This window comes from Nothoprocta perdicaria, unplaced genomic scaffold, assembly GCF_003342845.1.
Source record: "Nothoprocta perdicaria isolate Ctin4 unplaced genomic scaffold, notPer1 scaffold_98, whole genome shotgun sequence".
NCBI lineage: Eukaryota > Metazoa > Chordata > Aves > Tinamiformes > Tinamidae > Nothoprocta > Nothoprocta perdicaria.
Genome location: NW_020456287.1, coordinates 2,595,394 through 2,613,798, shown reverse-complemented (window position 1 = coordinate 2,613,798; position 18,405 = coordinate 2,595,394). Strand labels below are relative to the sequence as shown.

Below are 18,405 nucleotides of genomic sequence, written 5' to 3'. Positions count from 1 at the left end.
AGTTCTGGGTTTGAGGCCAGAAATACACTTCCAATGACTATAAATGTGCAGAAAGCTGTCACGTCCATCTGTGTTTTTTCTTACTTTCAGCCAGGGTCCATGCTGTGCCTTTGAGTTCACCTTACAAATAGTAGCTTGCTGGTTGTCCATCTTGTTTGCCTTAAGGTATTTGTTTCTCATGATTAAGGGTGCTGGCTAAAATGTGGTCTAACAAAAGGCAGTTTATCACTAGAGCTGTTGGACAACATTCTGATCACTTCTGGGATTTGAGCTGCAGATCACATGAGCATTTTTCCATTTTCATGAGTAAACAAATCTACTTTTGGAAGGATAAATCTGGTAAAGGCTTGAAAAATGAGACCTGAGTAGAGTTTTAATTTGTTCCTTCCTTTTGCCTCTAGTAAAACCTGGTTCCTGTACAAATAGCTATTCTTCAGACACATATATATATTTCTTATTTTTGAATATCCTGCTTTTTATGGGATTTTGTGCCATTTGGTGTAGTTAGGAAAGTCTGCTGCTGTGAAATCATTTTGTAGATTTATATTAAGATGAGATTCACAAGTCTCCAGGAAAGCCCCTGCCTTAGTCTGGGTAGACCAGCTCAGCCATGGGCATCCATTTCCTAAAACATTTATGTTAAAGCAGAGGATTTCCCCTGTAGCACTACAGATTTGCACAGACACATTTCCACTGCAGCTCCTTTTCTGCTACCTAAACCAGGAGGTTTGTCTTCACTCTTGCTGGACTAAGAGACACTTGGAGCTAAGTAATGTCACAGAGTGTCATAGAGCAGGGACCTGCTCTTTTTACATATGTCCACATGATGAATTGCTTTAGAGACACTGGTTTAGCTGTGGTATCGTGTGTGATTTTAGGATTGTCTTTGCTGTACTCTGAAAACTGGAACATAATTTTAAATTACTAACATGTGGAAATACTGTAGCTTGAAAGAGAGTGAAGGAATAATCAAATGCAGAATTCTGGCTTAGTCTCCAGCATGTCTTTTCCTCAGGCTCTGGATCTGCCCTTATATATCACTAGCATGTCAGTCATTATTGGTTGCATGGTTTTGCAAATTATTAATAAATAACCCAGAGGGGTAATGCTCTTTGCTACCATGTGCCATCAGCCCATTTCTTGCAACCTGGATCTCAACGGAGGATTGAGGGTGGCTTTTGGATTTTTCTGTTTTGTAGGACCAGTGCCATAGAGGCTTCCAATGGAAAGGCTGATATTTTTGATGAGTTTTTGTTTACTGTTATCCAATGCACAGCAAGCACCATCGTAAGTACATTTTTTAAAATTAATTCTTCACTCCTAAAAAAAAAAATCCATTGAAAGAGAAAGTAGGAAGTTTGTGGTCTTGACAGCAAGTTTGGGGATTGCTGTTTGGAATCAGTAATATATTTTTCCTGGAACTCTGAAAATTTGTAAAAAGTCTCTGTAAAATAAAACCTTTTTCTAAGGGGAAGGATCTCCCTCTCTCTTGTGCTCAATAAGGTACAATCAAAAATGTTCTATTAGAGCATGATGTATGTGCTGTTATTTTGGCTTATTCATCTCCAGCTTTCTGAAATTTACTAGAGGATCAACAAATCTTGGAAAAGAATCACTGACCTTTCTGTAACTGATTAAATACATTGCAGAAAGAAAAGATTTTCATCTACAGGAGTTTTGGGGTTATGATGTGCCTCTTCTCTGTTCAATGAAGATTTTCGTATGTTGTTTCCTCTAATTGGACAGTTCCATTTAGGGGAAAAATAAGCATTATAATTCTTGGAGAAAACAGGACCTCTTTTTTTTCCCATAGATGCTGATCTTTAGTAGGACCTTAATGCGATATTCAAAATCAACTGGAGAGACACTATTTTCTTTTAATATGTATCTAGCAGAGGGATTGGGCTAGATGATATCCAAATGACCCTTCCAATCATCTCAGCTGTTCTTTGACAGTAGAATTTGCAAGTTTGACAATTTCTTTCTTTAAAACTTGTATTTTCTTAACATCTGTGAAAATCTGCCAACATATTGGTCAATGTATTCTATATATTCCAGATAGTACACACATTTCTATGTGGTTTTAGATTTCTTATTACTGCTCCTAACGTCGTGCACTTGGGCACACCTGAGACAGTAACAGTTCAAGTTCATGGAGTACAGAGCCCTGTCCAAGTTACAGCATACTTTAAAGATGAGGCAAAGAATAAGCTCGTATCAGCAAAGACCACCTTTAACCTTAACCAAGGGAACAACTACCAACAGATCAAAAAATTATTGGTGAGTCAAACATCTTTATAATGTAAATCATAATTTTAAACCAATCGTATAATCTGTGCTGGAAATATGTTGGAACAGAGGCAATAGGGATTGTTAGAGGAAGATAACAAATCACCAGTTCCAGTGGAAGCAGCTCTCTATTCACCAAGTCAGTTGATAAAACAATACACAATAGGATTGCAGCAGGGAGTGCTCTTTCGTATCCAACAAGAAAGTCCAAGGTTTTTACATGTTTGGATCTGATTTCTTGTTATCATTTCTCTGACTCTTACAAACGGTGATCTGTATAACTTAAGACTGCATTCCTATCCATTGCATACTGGCTATTTTACAAAATAGAGAAAACCTTAAAAAATGTGCAGTTTCTCAACCCGCAGCCTGTGAATCATCCATAACCTTGTAACTTGATTGACTGATTCTACGCATCAATTCAAATCTTTTATTTTCTATTTGCCGAATAGAGAGAAATAATTGATTATCCTTCTGTAGAACAGTAGTCTTAAAATACGTAGGTACTTTACCTTTTTCTTGGCCTCTTGGTTGACATACCTGTAAGTTATATACCTGATTCTACAGGATCTTTTCTTTCTTTGTTTTCAGATCAACCCAGAAAATGTGAATATGGATATGTCCATGAGGACAAGGCTGCCCTATGTTCTGCTGGTCACTGAAAGCAGGCACCTTTTCGGGGAGGCCGTTCAAACCATTCGCATCCTCCTGTCTTCCAAGAAAGGCTACATTTTTATTCAGACAGATAAACCTATATACACACCGAACTCCAAAGGTTAACACACAAACACCGCATTTCAGATATTGAAAATAGATGTCACAAAAGCATAGTTATAGAAAGCAATAATAGGTTGATTTTCCAATACAGGTTCCAGATATTTGTGTGTACACGACAGCAAATTTAAACCCGTTAAATCCAAGCTTCGTGGCTAGGGCTTCTGTGCTGCTCATAACAGGACCCTCACAAAGCACCACAGCAGTGGAGGAGTCTTTCTATATTTCTTTCTATGAAAAAGGATTATAATCATGGTATTCCTCAGGAAAACAAAATAAAATGGGAGTCTTTCTCCCCTATCCCCAAAATAATTTCTTTGGTTTGCAGTTCCTGCCAGAAATACCTTTGCAACTAACTTGCAGTCACAAATATTTCACTGCTTTTAACAATTATATAAGCAAAAACACCAGAAGGTCGAAACTTTACAAATTTGACCTTTAAAGTCAAAAATGCTGCAGTCCTTGATCACAGAAATGCAACAATGAAGTGATGTTTGCCACGTATTTTTCAGAAGTGGCTTCAAAAACCTAATGTATGTGGTCACTCACGTAATGTTCAAAGCTTATGGAAGAATGCAATATCTCTCTTTGAAATTTCTCACATTTCTTGAAAAGAAAGCTTTTTATCTAAAATTCAGAAACTCAGTTAAGTTCATGCAGTAATTACTATCTAGAAGAGGGAGGCTATAAATGAATATTAAAATACATTTTATTCTCTTTTACGCAGTAAAATTCAGGGTGTTCATTCTGGACAATGCTATGAGGCCAACAAGTGAAGCAATTCAAGTTGCTGTGATAGTGAGTATGCAAAAAGTAGTTTTATCCAGTGCTTCTTTATCATATTCAGCATTAGAAAGTCGCACTAGAGATCCAAAACCAGGACTCCACCCTAGCTCCTCTCCATTTTGCTGTCATTCTACCCCTGCCTTGTGAAAAATTCTCCACAGATGGAGCTCCACGGGCAGCTTCTCCTCTACCTCCTCTCTCCAGGGCATAAAAGTATGGGACTGGTTTAGTGGACAGTGTTTCTTCCTTTTTATATAAGGAGTAGCATCTACATATTGTGTATTTACGTATTTCTAGTGGTTTTGGCCAATGTCAAGACTAGAGAGGGAGGGATGAATACCTGGGAAGGAATATAATAGACCACTTTTTTTGTGGTCTCATAGGTTTGAGGTTTTGACCATGAATGTTTTTTACCTTCTGCATAAACTTGCATTTGCTTGTTCTCTCCCTCAACAGAACTCAAGAGGAATGGTGACTAAAAAGTCTGAATGGAGAGTAAAAACAGTGCTTAACGAACATTTTGTAATACCTGATATTGCCGAGTATGTTCCTGTGCCTTGCTCATCAAAAAAGACATATGGCAAAATGCCTCTTGCAGCAAAACTATCTTCAGGCTGAAAATGGGTTGCAGGACAACTTCAGGGACACTGTTTTATTTCATTTATTTTATATGTATTATCATTTTTTTAGAGCAGCAAGAAAATACCAAGTACACTAGAGCAGATAATTTTGCTCTGATCATTTGTGAGAGCAGTTGTGGCATGGAGTTAGAGCTGGTGGCTGGTGGATATCTGCCTTGATCATAAGACTCCCTTCAAGGGGATATACAAATTCCACTCAGGAGAGCACATCTGTAAGGGTTTAAAGTGTAATTAAATGACAAAGTAATTAAGCCTTTACTTAGTATTCAATGTTCAATTGTGAGCTAGAATAAAATTGATCTCCCAGTGAAGATAATTAAAAGCAAATATATGATGAGCTCTCTATTTTAATGCAGTCTCAAATTATGGTATCTTGCTGTTTCTCATAAATGCTTGGAGAATAGTATCCACTATATTTGTTAATACTTTGCTTGCCCTCTCAAGCAAAGAGAGATTTGTTAATAAATTGCTTTTGTATAGGGTCAAAACAAGCAAAATACTAGTATTCAATTTATTGGGGATTATTCAATTTATTGGAAGTATACTTTTCATATTTAGAGATTATTTAAATGTATTACTACAATACAATATGTGAGAAATCTTAATTAACTCTTTTATGCAAAATCTGAACTTTAGACCTGGAACATGGAAAATCATGGCCTGGTTTCAAGATTATGAAATGTCAAATGCTTCAGCTGAATTTGAAGTTAAAAAATATGGTAAGAGGATATTGAATATGGAATATAAATGTAGAAAAACCACCTCTACTTTTAGAGATATATTGCAGTGTTTGTAAGTGGTTCTATTTATGTACTAGGTGTTTGGGTACTAGTTATTTAGGTGTGATTCAAGGAGTTCCAGTTCATCTTTGCTAACTCTGACTGATGGAAGAATAACTTGTAAATTTGACAAAGCTATCCAATTGGAATAACATAAAAGTAATAACAAGTTTCTTAGCAGCAGACTGGTTGAAGCAGTTGCCATATTCAAGTGAAGATTTTTGTAGGGAAAAGAAAAAGCATTGGGGAAAAACTCTAAATATAGAAATTCAAAAATTTGAAAATATTTTATTGATTTCTTTGTACCAAATTTATTAATTTATTTTTAAATTTTGTCTATTTTCTTTTGAGACAAGAATTATAAGAAATGCAGTTTGCACTTTTACAAAACCCAGATTTTCTTTAGCTAGTGCATGTAATGGTTACACACTAGTAGAACCTGCTGTGAGTTTCTATGCTCAAGAGCAAGCATCTATCTGGCTACCTTTACAGCAGCAAGTAGTATAGCTAAATAGGAGCCCATCTGCAGAGTGACACAGCTGCTGCTGGGGCCCCTACATCCACACTACACACATTTTGAGAAGGAGGGGGATATTTCAGACTAGTTCTGTTTCTTTTTTTTTTTCTCTGCAGAGCTGCCTTCTTTTGATGTCAAACTCATCCCACTCCAGCCATACTACCACATTTGGAATCAAAGCTTTGTCTTTGATATTGAGGCAAAGTAAGTACACTCCAAAGCAAGGTCTTTTTAGGAGGCACACGGAAAAGCACATAATGAACCCTGATGCTTCTTCCTCTCTCGGTCATTAACAGTTAACTAAGTTCTGGTTTTACTTGAATCTTACTTTCAGCTCTTAGACTATCTGTTTCTACTTTGCTACTAATTTGGGACAGCAGTGTAAAATGTTATATGAATCCAAGGGGTGATCAAAATGATGCCAGATTTTCTGACTATTTTAGGTTATTAGTAAAACAATGATCAGTTAGAATTCTTTTCTGGTAGATGTGACTCTAGACAGAGACATTTCTTTATCCATTTTGCTTTGAACATTTCAAAACATTCTAGAGCTTCAGATGTTGCTTAATTTAATTCAGATAGAGGCAATCCAAGTTTGGAGAATTTTATTTCTTTGAAGAAATGAAGAAAATGATATTTCTTCAAAGTCCAATGAAGTTTGGTTATAACAGGCTAGTTTTTAATTCAGATTAATATTTCCTTTTTTTTTTTTTTTTTAAGATACACTTCCAGTTGAATAAAATAGTTAATCTCACATAGTTTCTGAGACCTTTGATGTAATATGTGCCTAACTGCACTGACATGGTTTCACAGCTCCCAGACTGTCCAAGCCAATTCTGCTCTGTGCAGAATAAACCTCATCCCATATCAAATTAGAATCTCATCAATATTCAATATCTGATTACTTCAAAAGCCAATGGACAATTTAACCTATCAAAATATTCTAAATATCTCTGAAGATTCAGATTTAATCTGTACTGAATCATTATTTTATGTTGTATAGCTCTATAATTTCTGAGGCAACACTGACAGAACTGAATCTAGTTTTACAGCATGATCTATCATTAATTCACACATGTATCAGGTCCCCCTGATGGTGGAGTTTTAAAAGCTCTTAGTACTGGAAATACTAAATAACTGCATGTTAGGAGGGTAGTCTTGCTTTATTTACTTCTCAGCTGGAGTCAGAAAGAACTAGAAATATCTTGTCCACCTTTGGTACTGGGAAGAGGGAGAGAAAAATTAAATAGTTCTCTGGAAACACAGTGATGTATTCTGTATTTATTGAAGTAATCATTCATGCAACTGGACTTGATGATTTTGGAAGGATTTATTTACATGAGATTTGCAAGTCCAGGATTTATATGGAGGTCATTTAAGCCAAGTGCTTCAGTGTTACATTAATTCAGATGTTTTGATTTAAAGAACCTCTGTGTGAGTAGTTAGGAGTAAGAATTGATAATTTATTATCTCTCTGGTGATTAAAGTAGAACTTGAATAAATTGTACAAAAGGAGCCCAAGTAGTTGGTCTTCCCTCATACCTAGGAAAAGTCTTTTCTTCTTCAAATGAATGAGGAGACTGTCCATCCTCTTGCTCACCTATTTGTTTTCTTAGGTTCTGTGTATTCTTCCTTTTTTTATGTCTTTAGATATCATAAAATAACATTAAGTGGTATTAAATTGGGTCATTTTTTAGGATATTACCAAACATACTATATCGATGATATGGAAGAAATACACACCCTGAAATCAGATACTTTGAATTATCTAAATAATACTAAAATAGTTATTCTGGCAAAATATCTGTATCTAGACAAAATCTCAGATTTATTCCAAGGCAATTTTGATGTGTCAGTAGACTGCTGAACATGCAGCAACCCCTAAAAAATAAGTCTTCATGGCTTTTTGAGGTTAATTCATCCAGTTCTTTGTAAGTCTTTAACTGAAAAAAAAAATTGATACTACAGAGTTATTTTAGTTAATGTTGTTAATATTGTAGCTAATGTTAGATAGTTGGCAAATTTTCTGTATTATAATGATTCCAGTGATGGTAGAAAGTGAACTGTCTACTTTTTATTAAATAATCAGTTGAAGTCTGATAAAGCTTATTGTATCCAATTAATTTCAGGATTCTGATTTTTTCATGATTTACAATTATGTTTTGAACTACATATATACATATATACACATTTTATGCAGGAAATATAGTTGTTATTGAATAATATACATATAAGTTATTTTATATACATATAAGTTATGTATATATACATATACATATGTTTATATACATATAAGTTATATAGGTCACTTTTGAATATATTCTTGTATCTAGTCTCTTTTATATTGGCTCTGTAGCTGACAGGGATCACAAGGAGGAAAAGGTTAATACAGAAGGGGAAAAGATCCTTGCATAAAATCTGCTAATCCAATATTTAGATAAGAATAAAAAACATTGACCTAACACTTAAAGTTTGTGATCTATTACGTTTGTTAAGCAGTGACTGCAACTGAACTTGCATGTAGTTTTGTTTGCAATAGCCTTTGGTTGGGTAAGAATTAAATATTACATTAAAGTCACATGACAGTCACAAAACTGTCATGTGACTAAAAGGTGCTTTTTCAACCTGAGGAATAATTCTATAGTTTGGGCTATTTAAAGAATTAAACATAATTGGGGAAAACTATATTTAAACTGTTTGGGTGGTAAATTAAACAGTTCCAGGAAATCCTACTAAGCCCTGTTGGGCTGGTGCCTGATATGCTTTTGGCCTGAGCGTCAGGAGGACTCCCAAACGATTGCTGGAAGCAGTTCAGGAATAAACATGGACAAAGGTCTGCTGGAAGGAGGCAGTTTACATGTGGCTACCCTGTTGTGGAGATAAGTGAGTTGAATAAAACAGGCATAGGGCATTTTTTGCCATCTGGCCTCAGCATCATGGGCTCATTTAATTGAATCCTAATGGCCCTGAGAGGCACCAGGTGCTAGTTGTGTTGCCTGGTCCTGGTGTCCAAGTGAAAGGAAGGCTTTTCAACCCTGCAAAGCCCTAGTTGTTTTTATCTCTGGCTTAAATTCATCCCCAACTACTTCATATGCTTTTGGTCTTTTGGCAGCTATCCATGAGCTCTTTGCCTGGAGAACGCAGATCTTTCTTCTCCCCAATTCAACTTACGTCCTGGCATGGGCTTCCTTTTGCAAAACTGAACAAATTCAGCTTTTCTAATCTTCTCTTGCTTACCTTATTTCTTTAATTGATTCTGTTATACAACTGATAGCTTTAATTGTAGTTACTTGATGCTGCGAGTGATTTTAAATAAGCAGCTTTAATAATTTAATTCTTTGAAAAATCTTATCTTCATGTTATTATAGCACTCAATTTCCAATTAATGGTATTCACATACCCTTCAGTCCTTATTACTTTCATAATTATTTAAGAGGGAAAACCAAATAATATGTCTGAATAACTGAATACTGTATTCAATTTTCAATTACTTCTCTTTTTTTTTTTCCAGACTTGCTTTACGCAAGTAGAAGCCTTATTTGTTAGAAAAAGTCCTAAAGACGTTAAATAGGCCTGGTTTACATCAAAATCAGCATATGAAATTCCTGACAATTGAACTTACCTTTATTAACTTGCCATGCAAGTAATTATCAATTATTTCATGTGTTGAATATTGCTTCTCTAGTTGCTAGAGAAATTTTGTGATTTTAAACAGCTTCCAAAAGAATTGTCTCTCAGTCTTTCAAATTTTCACTGGTATACATCAGTACAAACTGATAAAATCAATTTGGAAGAGACTTTGTCCAAATAAATTAAATAATCCATTATAAAATTGAGATGAAGCAGGATTTCTGCAAGCAAGAATCACCACGTGGTTGTGACATGCCAATGGTTTCATGTTGTGCTACCTGCTCTGCTGCAGGACGATGTCACCTCCAGGGTTTCTTTGCGAGAGGAGCCTGCCAGATGCAGTGTCATGTCCTGTTCTCATGATGGCCTTGGAGACCCATCTGTTATGTAGAACAGAGCAATCTGATCGCCAGATGCATACATTGCACATGGCATCGTGGCAGGATGCTCTTTCTGGAGGTCTACAGGGCATCAGCTGCATCAGATAGGTCTCTCCTGGGATTTTTAAGCTCTCTGCATGAGGTATCTAATAAAAAGGAATTAGCTGGATGTCCCATAAATAGTCTTCCCCTGTTCCTGGGGAAGGGCATGAGTTGTGTGAGATCTTGCATATCTGGGAATCTAAAGTTTTCATTAATCTATAAAAATTTTGACAGAAGATATTTCCATGTGTGATCCCGACAAAGTGATTTTCTCTATGTGTTTTTATGTATTTGGAATTACTGTTTTGTACATGGAACTGCAAAATTCTTCATATTTGTTTTATTAGTGGTAGGGATCATAAGTTAAAAAGATCATAAGTTAAAAAGAATGCCCATCCATATCCATATTTTATGTTCATCATAAAATAGATAATTTTATTTATGTTTACTTTTTATTAACACAATGATCTTCTCACTTTTCTTCCTTGCAAAGACATTCTTATGGCAAAGGTATTGACGGAATTGCATATGTGCGATTTGGCGTAGTGGATGAAACTGAGAAAAAAGTCTTCCTTACAGGCCTGGAACAACAGCTCTCAGTAAGTACCAGAGTCTACTGAAATTGACTTATCCGAGGGGGGACGAATGTTATCAAAAATTGTCAAAATATGAATCACTGCAATTCATAGTTTTGCTATGAGCAACAAATATTAAAACTGTAATGTAAAAAAGAGCAGAAATTAATCTTTTGTTTTCCACATTTTTTTTAGATCCAAAAAGGAAAAGGACGAGTGACTTTAAGTACACCCATGCTGGAAGAGAAATTAAAAAGTAATATTTCCACTCTAGAAGGTTTTCATTTGTATATTGCTGTTACCACTGTAGAAACTGCAAGTGAGTACACTATATATACCCTATAATACACCCTGTAATATTTACATTGATCTGTCTCTAATGTAATCCTTCACATGGGAAAATTTGGCCCATTGGACCAATCTTACCTGCCAAGCTTGCTCATGCTGCATCACAGTGCACTATATTCTCTATCCTCTGACTCCTTTCCACACATTCATATGAGTATTTGCCTGTTGCAATGCTAAGCCCTCTGGAAAGGCCATCACGTATCTTAGTGCTACCTACAAGGACACAGAGTTGAACTGATCACAGCAATTAAGAGGCTACTGAGTTATTACAGATGCTATCACTACTCATATGAAGCTAACATGAGAGCTGTTACTTCACTGTTGATCACTAAAGTTCTCTACCATGAAGCTAACATTTTAGGCAAGATCTTCCCTATTGCTGCCTAGAAGGAATTGGCCCTCAATCGATCTGAATCCAGCTTTTCCTTTCTGCACAACTGAAACTTTTTGGGTGAGGGTCATCCTTTAGTTGCCTTATGCTGTTTAAAATGCAATTCATCTTGAAATTAGAAAGCATGGATGCTATATGCAGGCACGTAACTGTGGCTTTCAGAGCAAAACATGCTGCTTGATATTAACAGGTGGCGAGATCAGGGAGGAAGAACTCAGTAACGTGAAGTTTGTGAAATCTCCTTATGTTGTTGATCTGTCCAACACCAAAAAATATTTTGTGCCTGGAGCCCCCTTCTCTGTTTTGGTATGTATTATTTAGTCTATTATGTCTGTTTTCTTCTGTTTAAAGGGATTTATATCTGCTCAGAATATTTCAGAATATTTCAGAATATTTAAGGTTGGAAGGGACCTCTACAGATCATCTAGTCCAACCTTCCTGCTCAAGCAGGCACACCTAGAGCATGTGGCACAGGGCGGCATCCAGGCGGGTTTTGAAGACCTCCAGAGTAGGAGACTCCACAACCTCCCTGGGCAGCCTGTTCCACTGCTCTGTTACCCTAACAGTAAAGAAGTTGCTCCTCACCTGGAGACGGAACTTCTTATGCTTCAGCTTGTGGCCATTACCCCTCGTCCTATCGCTGGCCACCAGTGAGAACAGCCTGTCCCCTTCCTCCCTGCATTCTCCCTTCCTGAACTTATACATATTAATCATATCCCCTCTGAGCCATCTCTTCTCCAGAGAAAACAGGCCCAGCTCGCTCAGCCTCTCTTCATACGAAAGATGTTCCATTCCCTTAATCATCCTGGTTGCCCTTCTCTGGACCCTCTCCAGAAGCTCCACGTCCCTCCTATACTGGGGTGCCCAGAACTGCACACAGTACTCCAGGTGCGGCCTCACCAGAGCTGAGTAGAGGGGCAGAATCACCTCCCTTGACCTGCTGGCAACGCTCCTCCTGATGCAGGCCAGGATCCCATTGGCCTTCTTGGCCACGAGGGCACACTGCTCACTCATGGTTAACTTAGTGTCAACCAGGACTCCCAGGTCCCTCTCCGTGGAGGTGCTTTCCAGCAGGTCCACCCCTAATCTGTACTGATGCCTGGGGTTATTCCTCCCCAGGTGCAGGACCCTGCACTTGTCCTTATTGAACCTCATGAGGTTCCTCTCTGCCCAACTCTCCAGCCTGTCCAGGTCCCTCTGGATGGCAGCACAGCCCTCTGGAGTGTCGGCCACTCCACCCAGCTTGGTGTCATCTGCAAACTTGCTCAGGGTGCATTCCGTGCCCTCGTCCAGGTCATTGATAAACAAGTTGAACAGCACCGGGCCCAGTACTGACCCCTGGGGGACACCACTGGCCACAGGCCTCCAGCTGGACTCGGCCCCATTTATGACCACCCTCTGAGCTCTGCCATCCAGCCAGCCCTCGATCCACCGCACCGTGCACTCGTCTAGCCCACTGTCCCGGAGCTTCCGTATGAGGATGTTATGGGAGACAGTGTCAAAAGCCTTGCTGAAGTCAAGGTAGACAACATCCACGGCTCTCCCCTCATCCAGCCAGCCTGTCACCCCATCATAGAAGGCTATGAGGTTCATCAGACATGACTTCCCCTTGGTGAATCCATGCTGACTGCTCCTCAGCAGCTTCTTCTCCGCCATGTGCCCGGAGATTCTCTCTAGGATGAACCGCTCCATCACCTTTCCAGGGACAGAGGTGAGGCTGACCGGCCTGTAATTGCCCGGCTCCTCCCTCTTGCCCTTTTTGAAGACTGGAGTGACGTTGGCTCTCTTCCAGTCCTCGGGCACCTCCCCTGCTCTCCAGGACCTCTCAAGGATGATGGAGAGAGGCTGAGCAATAACCTCGGCCAGTTCCCTCAGCACTCTTGGGTGCATCCCATCTGGGCCCATAGATTTTTGAGTGTCCAATTTGCCTAAGTGATCCCTAACCCAATCCTTCTCAWCCCGTGGAAGGTCTTCTTCTAGCCCATTTACATCTCTTCCCTTTGTGCCCTGCAGTTCATGGGGGGTCGTCTTAGCAGTAAAGACAGAGGCAAAGAAGGCTGCAAACAAAACCTTTACTAAAACCTGTTTAGGAGAAACACCTGCAGAAGTAGTTCCAACATGGAACTGGTGACTTGTGTTTCTCTTTTGTCTCCTTCTGTACACACAGAGCCCTCAGAGGGAATAGAAGCCTGGAAATACTGTGGTTCTGTTCTGGAAACTATACTCACAGTTTATTAACGTTGAACAGCCTCTTCACTTCCATAGCAAGAGATGGGAATAACATTGTAGAAGAATAACTCCATGTCAAATTAAAATTCTAAAACTGAAATACATAATATTGACTTTTAAAAAAAGTGATTGAAGTTTTGGGATTTTTAGACCTCATGTTTTCAGGCTTTTCTACAAAGTTTTACACAAAAAATTGAGAAGAGATTTTTACCTAAAAAGTAGTTGAAAACTGAAGTATCTGGGAGTTTCTAGGGTCTAATGAATGTGAAATGTATGGATATGGGGCAGCTGTTAATCTACCTTCACAGATTTTCATGTTAGAGTCTGTGTCAGACCGAGTTAGAGTCTGAGTCAGACTGTGTCAGCTGCTACTTCCTCGTCTCAAAGCATAAATTTTTGTATGGTAATATGTGTAGCTCCATATTTCCTCTTGTTTATAAAAATATTTTCTTCATGTTTGGGGGCCTTTTTTTTTTTAATCCTGAGTATTTTCTTGAAATAACTGAAAGGCATTTTTTTTTTTCCCCATTAGGCATCTGTCACTCTGACTGATGGTTCTCCTGCTGCCTCTCTGCCTGTCACCGCTACTGTTACCTCATCTGGAACCCCAATGAAAAGTACTGCACTGTCAAATAAAGAGGGTCTGGTCCACTTCACATTCAGCATCCCTGGAGATGCACAGGTGCTCCAAATAAAGGTAAAAAAATAATAATTTTTAAAAATATATTGTTGAAAAAAAGTTCATAAAACAACTACAAATAAAATATCCAGTTTTCATTAAATTACCATATAGAGTAGAAAATAATTTCTTGTACTATCTATAAAACATTCTCCAATTTGTATAAATTATCCTGTACACCTGCATTAAGGAGTACTTGCACGAGTGGTGATGTCTTCTTATTTTTTTCAGATGTGTTTTCTAGGCGTGTAGTCTAGAAATCATTCTGTCCAGGATATAACCATGAGAAAGGACAGAAAATGACAAGAAAAGAATAAAGCAAAAGTTCCCAAGCAATATAGACTAAAGGCTACATCTGGACGCTCAGATGGTTCAATTATGTGGATAACAGAGAGGAGAAAAAAAAAAAAGAGGCTGTCAGAATACTCCTTCGTGATTTTGACCCTTTGATTTTGATTAAGAAAAAGCCATACCTGGAAACTATCAAACACACATGTAGAAATAGACAAAATAGGGTGAGGGAATTAAGCCAGGAAAATCATTTTTTATGATGCCAGGTTCTGCCAATGAAGTCTCCTTGATGATTCAACCCAGATCCCAGCACATGGAGAGATATGAATTATGAGTGAAACCTTATATTAACTCTTGAGTGACCTTGTACTCCTTGTCTTCCATCACAGGTAAAGGCTGAAGAGGGAAAAGAAAAGCTAGAATCACCTGAAGCCAGGATCAGGGCTGAAAGATACAGGTCTGATACTCGCAACTACCTCAGCATCAGTGTCCCACATGCAGTCTTGACACCTGGAGATACTTTGCGTGTTACCTTGAATGCTGTTCATCAGTCTGGCAGTGGAAAGATTGACTATTTCTATTATATGGTATGTTGGTTTTTAGCATGTTAATGTTTTGGGGTGCATTTTTAAAAAAAAAAAAAAAAAAAAAAAAGATGTAGCTCAGAATATCTACATCCTGCTGGGTCTGAAGATATGTTATTTAGAAGACAGAAGTAATTCTGCTTGTGATGGTATCAAGCCTGGGCTGCAAGACTAGTGCTGCAGAGACTTCACACCATGCTACTGTCTGAGGGGTGCTGCATGTCAGCACATACAGATGTACAGTTCATTCAGCCAGCGAATTAATATTGCTAGGTGCTATTTGAAATACAGTTTAAATGGAAGAGGCCTGAAAATATTTTATATATGAATAAAAAATGATGAAATATACCACACAGTTGACTGCTCATTCACAGTATTTGATGTGCTGTGTGCTTGTTTCTGCTCTGCAGGTTGTAGTAAAGGGGCAAACTGAGCTTTTGGGAAGGATTCCCTACTCAAACAAAATGATAAACCTTCAAATCACGGAGAAGATGGTGCCTGCCTTTCGCTTGGTAGCTTACTACTTCATTGAGAATGGTGGTCGTAGGGAGATCGTTGCTGATTCTGTATGGGTAGACATTGTGGATGTCTGTGAGGGAAAGGTATAGAGACTTATCTTTTGTTATTGCTGTTTGATATTATTTTTATGCTTCTGTTATATTCTAAAATAATTTTTATATGCTTCTGTTATTATATTCCAAAATAACTTTTCATTAAAAGTGAACATTTCCAGCATTTCTGACACTTCATAACTCCAGTCTGAAGTTCTGCATTCACTTGCTCAAGAGATAAACTTTTTAAAAATTATTTTACAATAGATTCTAAAAAGAATAGATTGCTAGAAGAGTTCTGTAGAATCTAGAACAGATTCTAGAATAGATTGCTAAAAAGCTTATCTGAGAAAGTTTCCAAAGAATGATGTCAGAGTCTATATCCTTCTGAAGGACAGATTGTACTTGATAAAGGGAGAAAATACACTTTTGAGAGTTAAATCTTTCCTGCAAATATTTAGATAATAAAAATCAACTGAGAAATACCATTAGTTAAACTTCGGAAACATCTCTAACCTTTTTTTTAACCTTGCTTCTTTCATAGTGCCATAAAGTAAAAAGGGAAAAGTAAGACAAGAATATTTTCTGAATATAATGCAATATAGCTGCTAAACAGTGCAAGATATTCAGAATGTTTTTTTTTTCCTGAAAATGTTCTTTGAAAAACAAGGTTCTATTTCACTGAGAAAAAAAAAAAGATTTGCTGGGAAAAAAAATCCAACTCTAAAGTCTCTAAATTACATCTCTAATTGGCTAAACAGCCCATTCTTTACTCATGTAGTAACAAAACCCCATTTAGCTCAGGTAGACATTTTTATTAATAGTTCTGTTAAGCTTGAAAACACCATGGCTATTTCAACCAAAACTAGAGAAACATCTACATCAGGTATTCACCAGATCTGAAATCACTCACATTGAAAAATTCAAAAAGGACATGCAATGAAAACAGTCCTATTACAAACTGTATTAAGTCCATTCTTTTTTATATTACTGGATTGTGTTTTGCTACGTCTATTTTATGGTGATTTTGTTTCCACTGGAGAACAAAAGCATGATGTTGAAGGCTCTAGTTCAGCAGAGCTCTTATGCATAATTTTAATTCCTGTCGATGTTTAAGGCCTTTTGAAACATAGGATTGATTATCTCACACAGATACACAAGTTTTTGAGCCCTCTCTTACTTGCCTCAGTGGGAGATGCCTGTATCTATATTTCCCAAAAGGTAGGATACCAAGCAGATACTCTGTGAAAAATGTCCCCCAGTCTCCAACCACCGACAGTCACAGTTGAAAGTATTCCCTGGCCAGAAGTTATTTGTATTTATTAACAATATGGCATTTTTGTTTACATATTTCCTCTTTAGATTAAAGTGAGAACAGAACATGAGAGATACGAACCAACAGATAGCATCAATTTACTAGTTGAAACGGACCATGAAGGAATTGTTGCCTTGGCTGTGGTTGACAGAGCAGTTTTTATTCTGAACAAGAAAAACAAGCTTACATCCAGAAAAGTAAGATATTTATAAGAAGAAAATATCATGTCCACTAGTCAAGCAAAGTTTTCTATGCCTAAAGAGAGAACCAAAATGTAAATAATGGCTATTAATTATATAATCAAAGCTTTGATAATCTTAAAAATGTTTTTATTCTTGCAATTTACAACATATTTAAGATGAGCTAAATGTATGTACCACTAATGTAGCTCACTGTATCAACTAATGATATACCACTACCTCTTCTAGTTTGTCTTGTTTCTATAGAAAACTGTACAGTAGATTACAATATTGTTTATATATACAGAAAAAAAAAAGAAAAAAAGAAAATTTATAAGCAAGCATCATTCATTTGTGCTTTTTATTTGGCAGGTCTTTAATGCTATGAATTCCTACGATCTTGGGTGTTCTGCAGGTGGTGGGGCAGATAATGCTCAAGTTTTTACTGATGTTGGTCTGGCCTATTTATCAGACACAATTAAATCTGATCTGCGAGAAGGTGGGTGCAATCCATCCTTTATTTTAGACATTAGCACAAGATCACTGCATACCGGGGCGGGAGGGATTGTTCAAAATTTAGAAACTTTTCCTTATTGTGATGAGACTTCTCTTCTATGTGTCTATTTCTTTTTCTGCTCTTCCACTGAATACTACTGGTTCAGGTAGCTCAGCTCGTGAGTTCAGATAGGGCAATCAGGGCTATAATGTAACTCTATGCACTGTAGGTGTTTTGTCGATGATCTGAGATGGGTCTGCACTGACTTATCAGATCAGACTCTTAATATGATACTATCAATCATAACCAAAGCTTTCTATTCTGCTTTCCCAGGCTATAGGTGCCCCCAGAACACCAGAAGGCAGAAGAGATCACTGGATTTCCAGAAGATAACTTCAGCAATTTGTATGTACACATAGAGAAGTGGCAAAGGGAAGTGGTTGGAATTTATCTGGTATGAAGTGATGAGATTGTGTGGGACACCAAGATACTCATAGCCTCAATCTCATAGCCTCAGTTCTTGTGTTACATGATATGACTTCATACAAGGCTGTATAAAAATCCCTGTAATCTGATACATTTATCAAAACAAAACAAACAGAACTAACAAAAACTAATCTGTATGTTAATAAAAACTTTCACCATCTCCTAAGCCCAAATGCAAATTTCTACTAGAAATCATGTCATGAAATGAGATGGCTTTATAGTCTTCAAGATCTGTTTGAGAAGAAAGTTATTTTTTGAAAATTATTTTTATGGTTAAAATTCTTTTTCTAAGTCTTATTTTTCTGTGATATTCTGCCTCAAAATCGTGCAAGTGTTGGTGCTGAGAGCTCCAAGGGGGGAAAAAAAGAAAGAAAAAACTAATTAAATTAAAATGAAAAATAAATGAAATTAATGGAATTAAATTAATGGTCTCAGCTGCAGCT

The 18,405-nt window shown here is 37.4% G+C and overlaps 1 protein-coding gene across 1 annotated transcript in view; it reads left to right on the top strand.

Annotated features, from left to right (window-relative positions):
- The first annotated feature begins 1,133 nt into the window (after positions 1-1,133).
- The window catches only part of LOC112959289 (complement C4-A-like), a 39,403-nt gene continuing 22,131 nt past the window's right edge, over positions 1,134-18,405 (top strand). The window contains exons 1-16 of the mRNA XM_026053283.1: positions 1,134-1,287; positions 2,088-2,280; positions 2,881-3,064; positions 3,791-3,861; positions 4,306-4,391; positions 5,127-5,209; positions 5,903-5,990; positions 10,332-10,437; positions 10,609-10,732; positions 11,343-11,458; positions 13,914-14,078; positions 14,741-14,938; positions 15,346-15,537; positions 16,849-16,998; positions 17,353-17,479; positions 17,810-17,881. Of these exons, the coding sequence (XP_025909068.1) occupies positions 1,223-1,287; positions 2,088-2,280; positions 2,881-3,064; positions 3,791-3,861; positions 4,306-4,391; positions 5,127-5,209; positions 5,903-5,990; positions 10,332-10,437; positions 10,609-10,732; positions 11,343-11,458; positions 13,914-14,078; positions 14,741-14,938; positions 15,346-15,537; positions 16,849-16,998; positions 17,353-17,479; positions 17,810-17,881 (2,020 nt within the window). The 5' untranslated portion in view covers positions 1,134-1,222. The remainder of the gene's footprint in view (positions 1,288-2,087; positions 2,281-2,880; positions 3,065-3,790; positions 3,862-4,305; positions 4,392-5,126; positions 5,210-5,902; positions 5,991-10,331; positions 10,438-10,608; positions 10,733-11,342; positions 11,459-13,913; positions 14,079-14,740; positions 14,939-15,345; positions 15,538-16,848; positions 16,999-17,352; positions 17,480-17,809; positions 17,882-18,405) is intronic.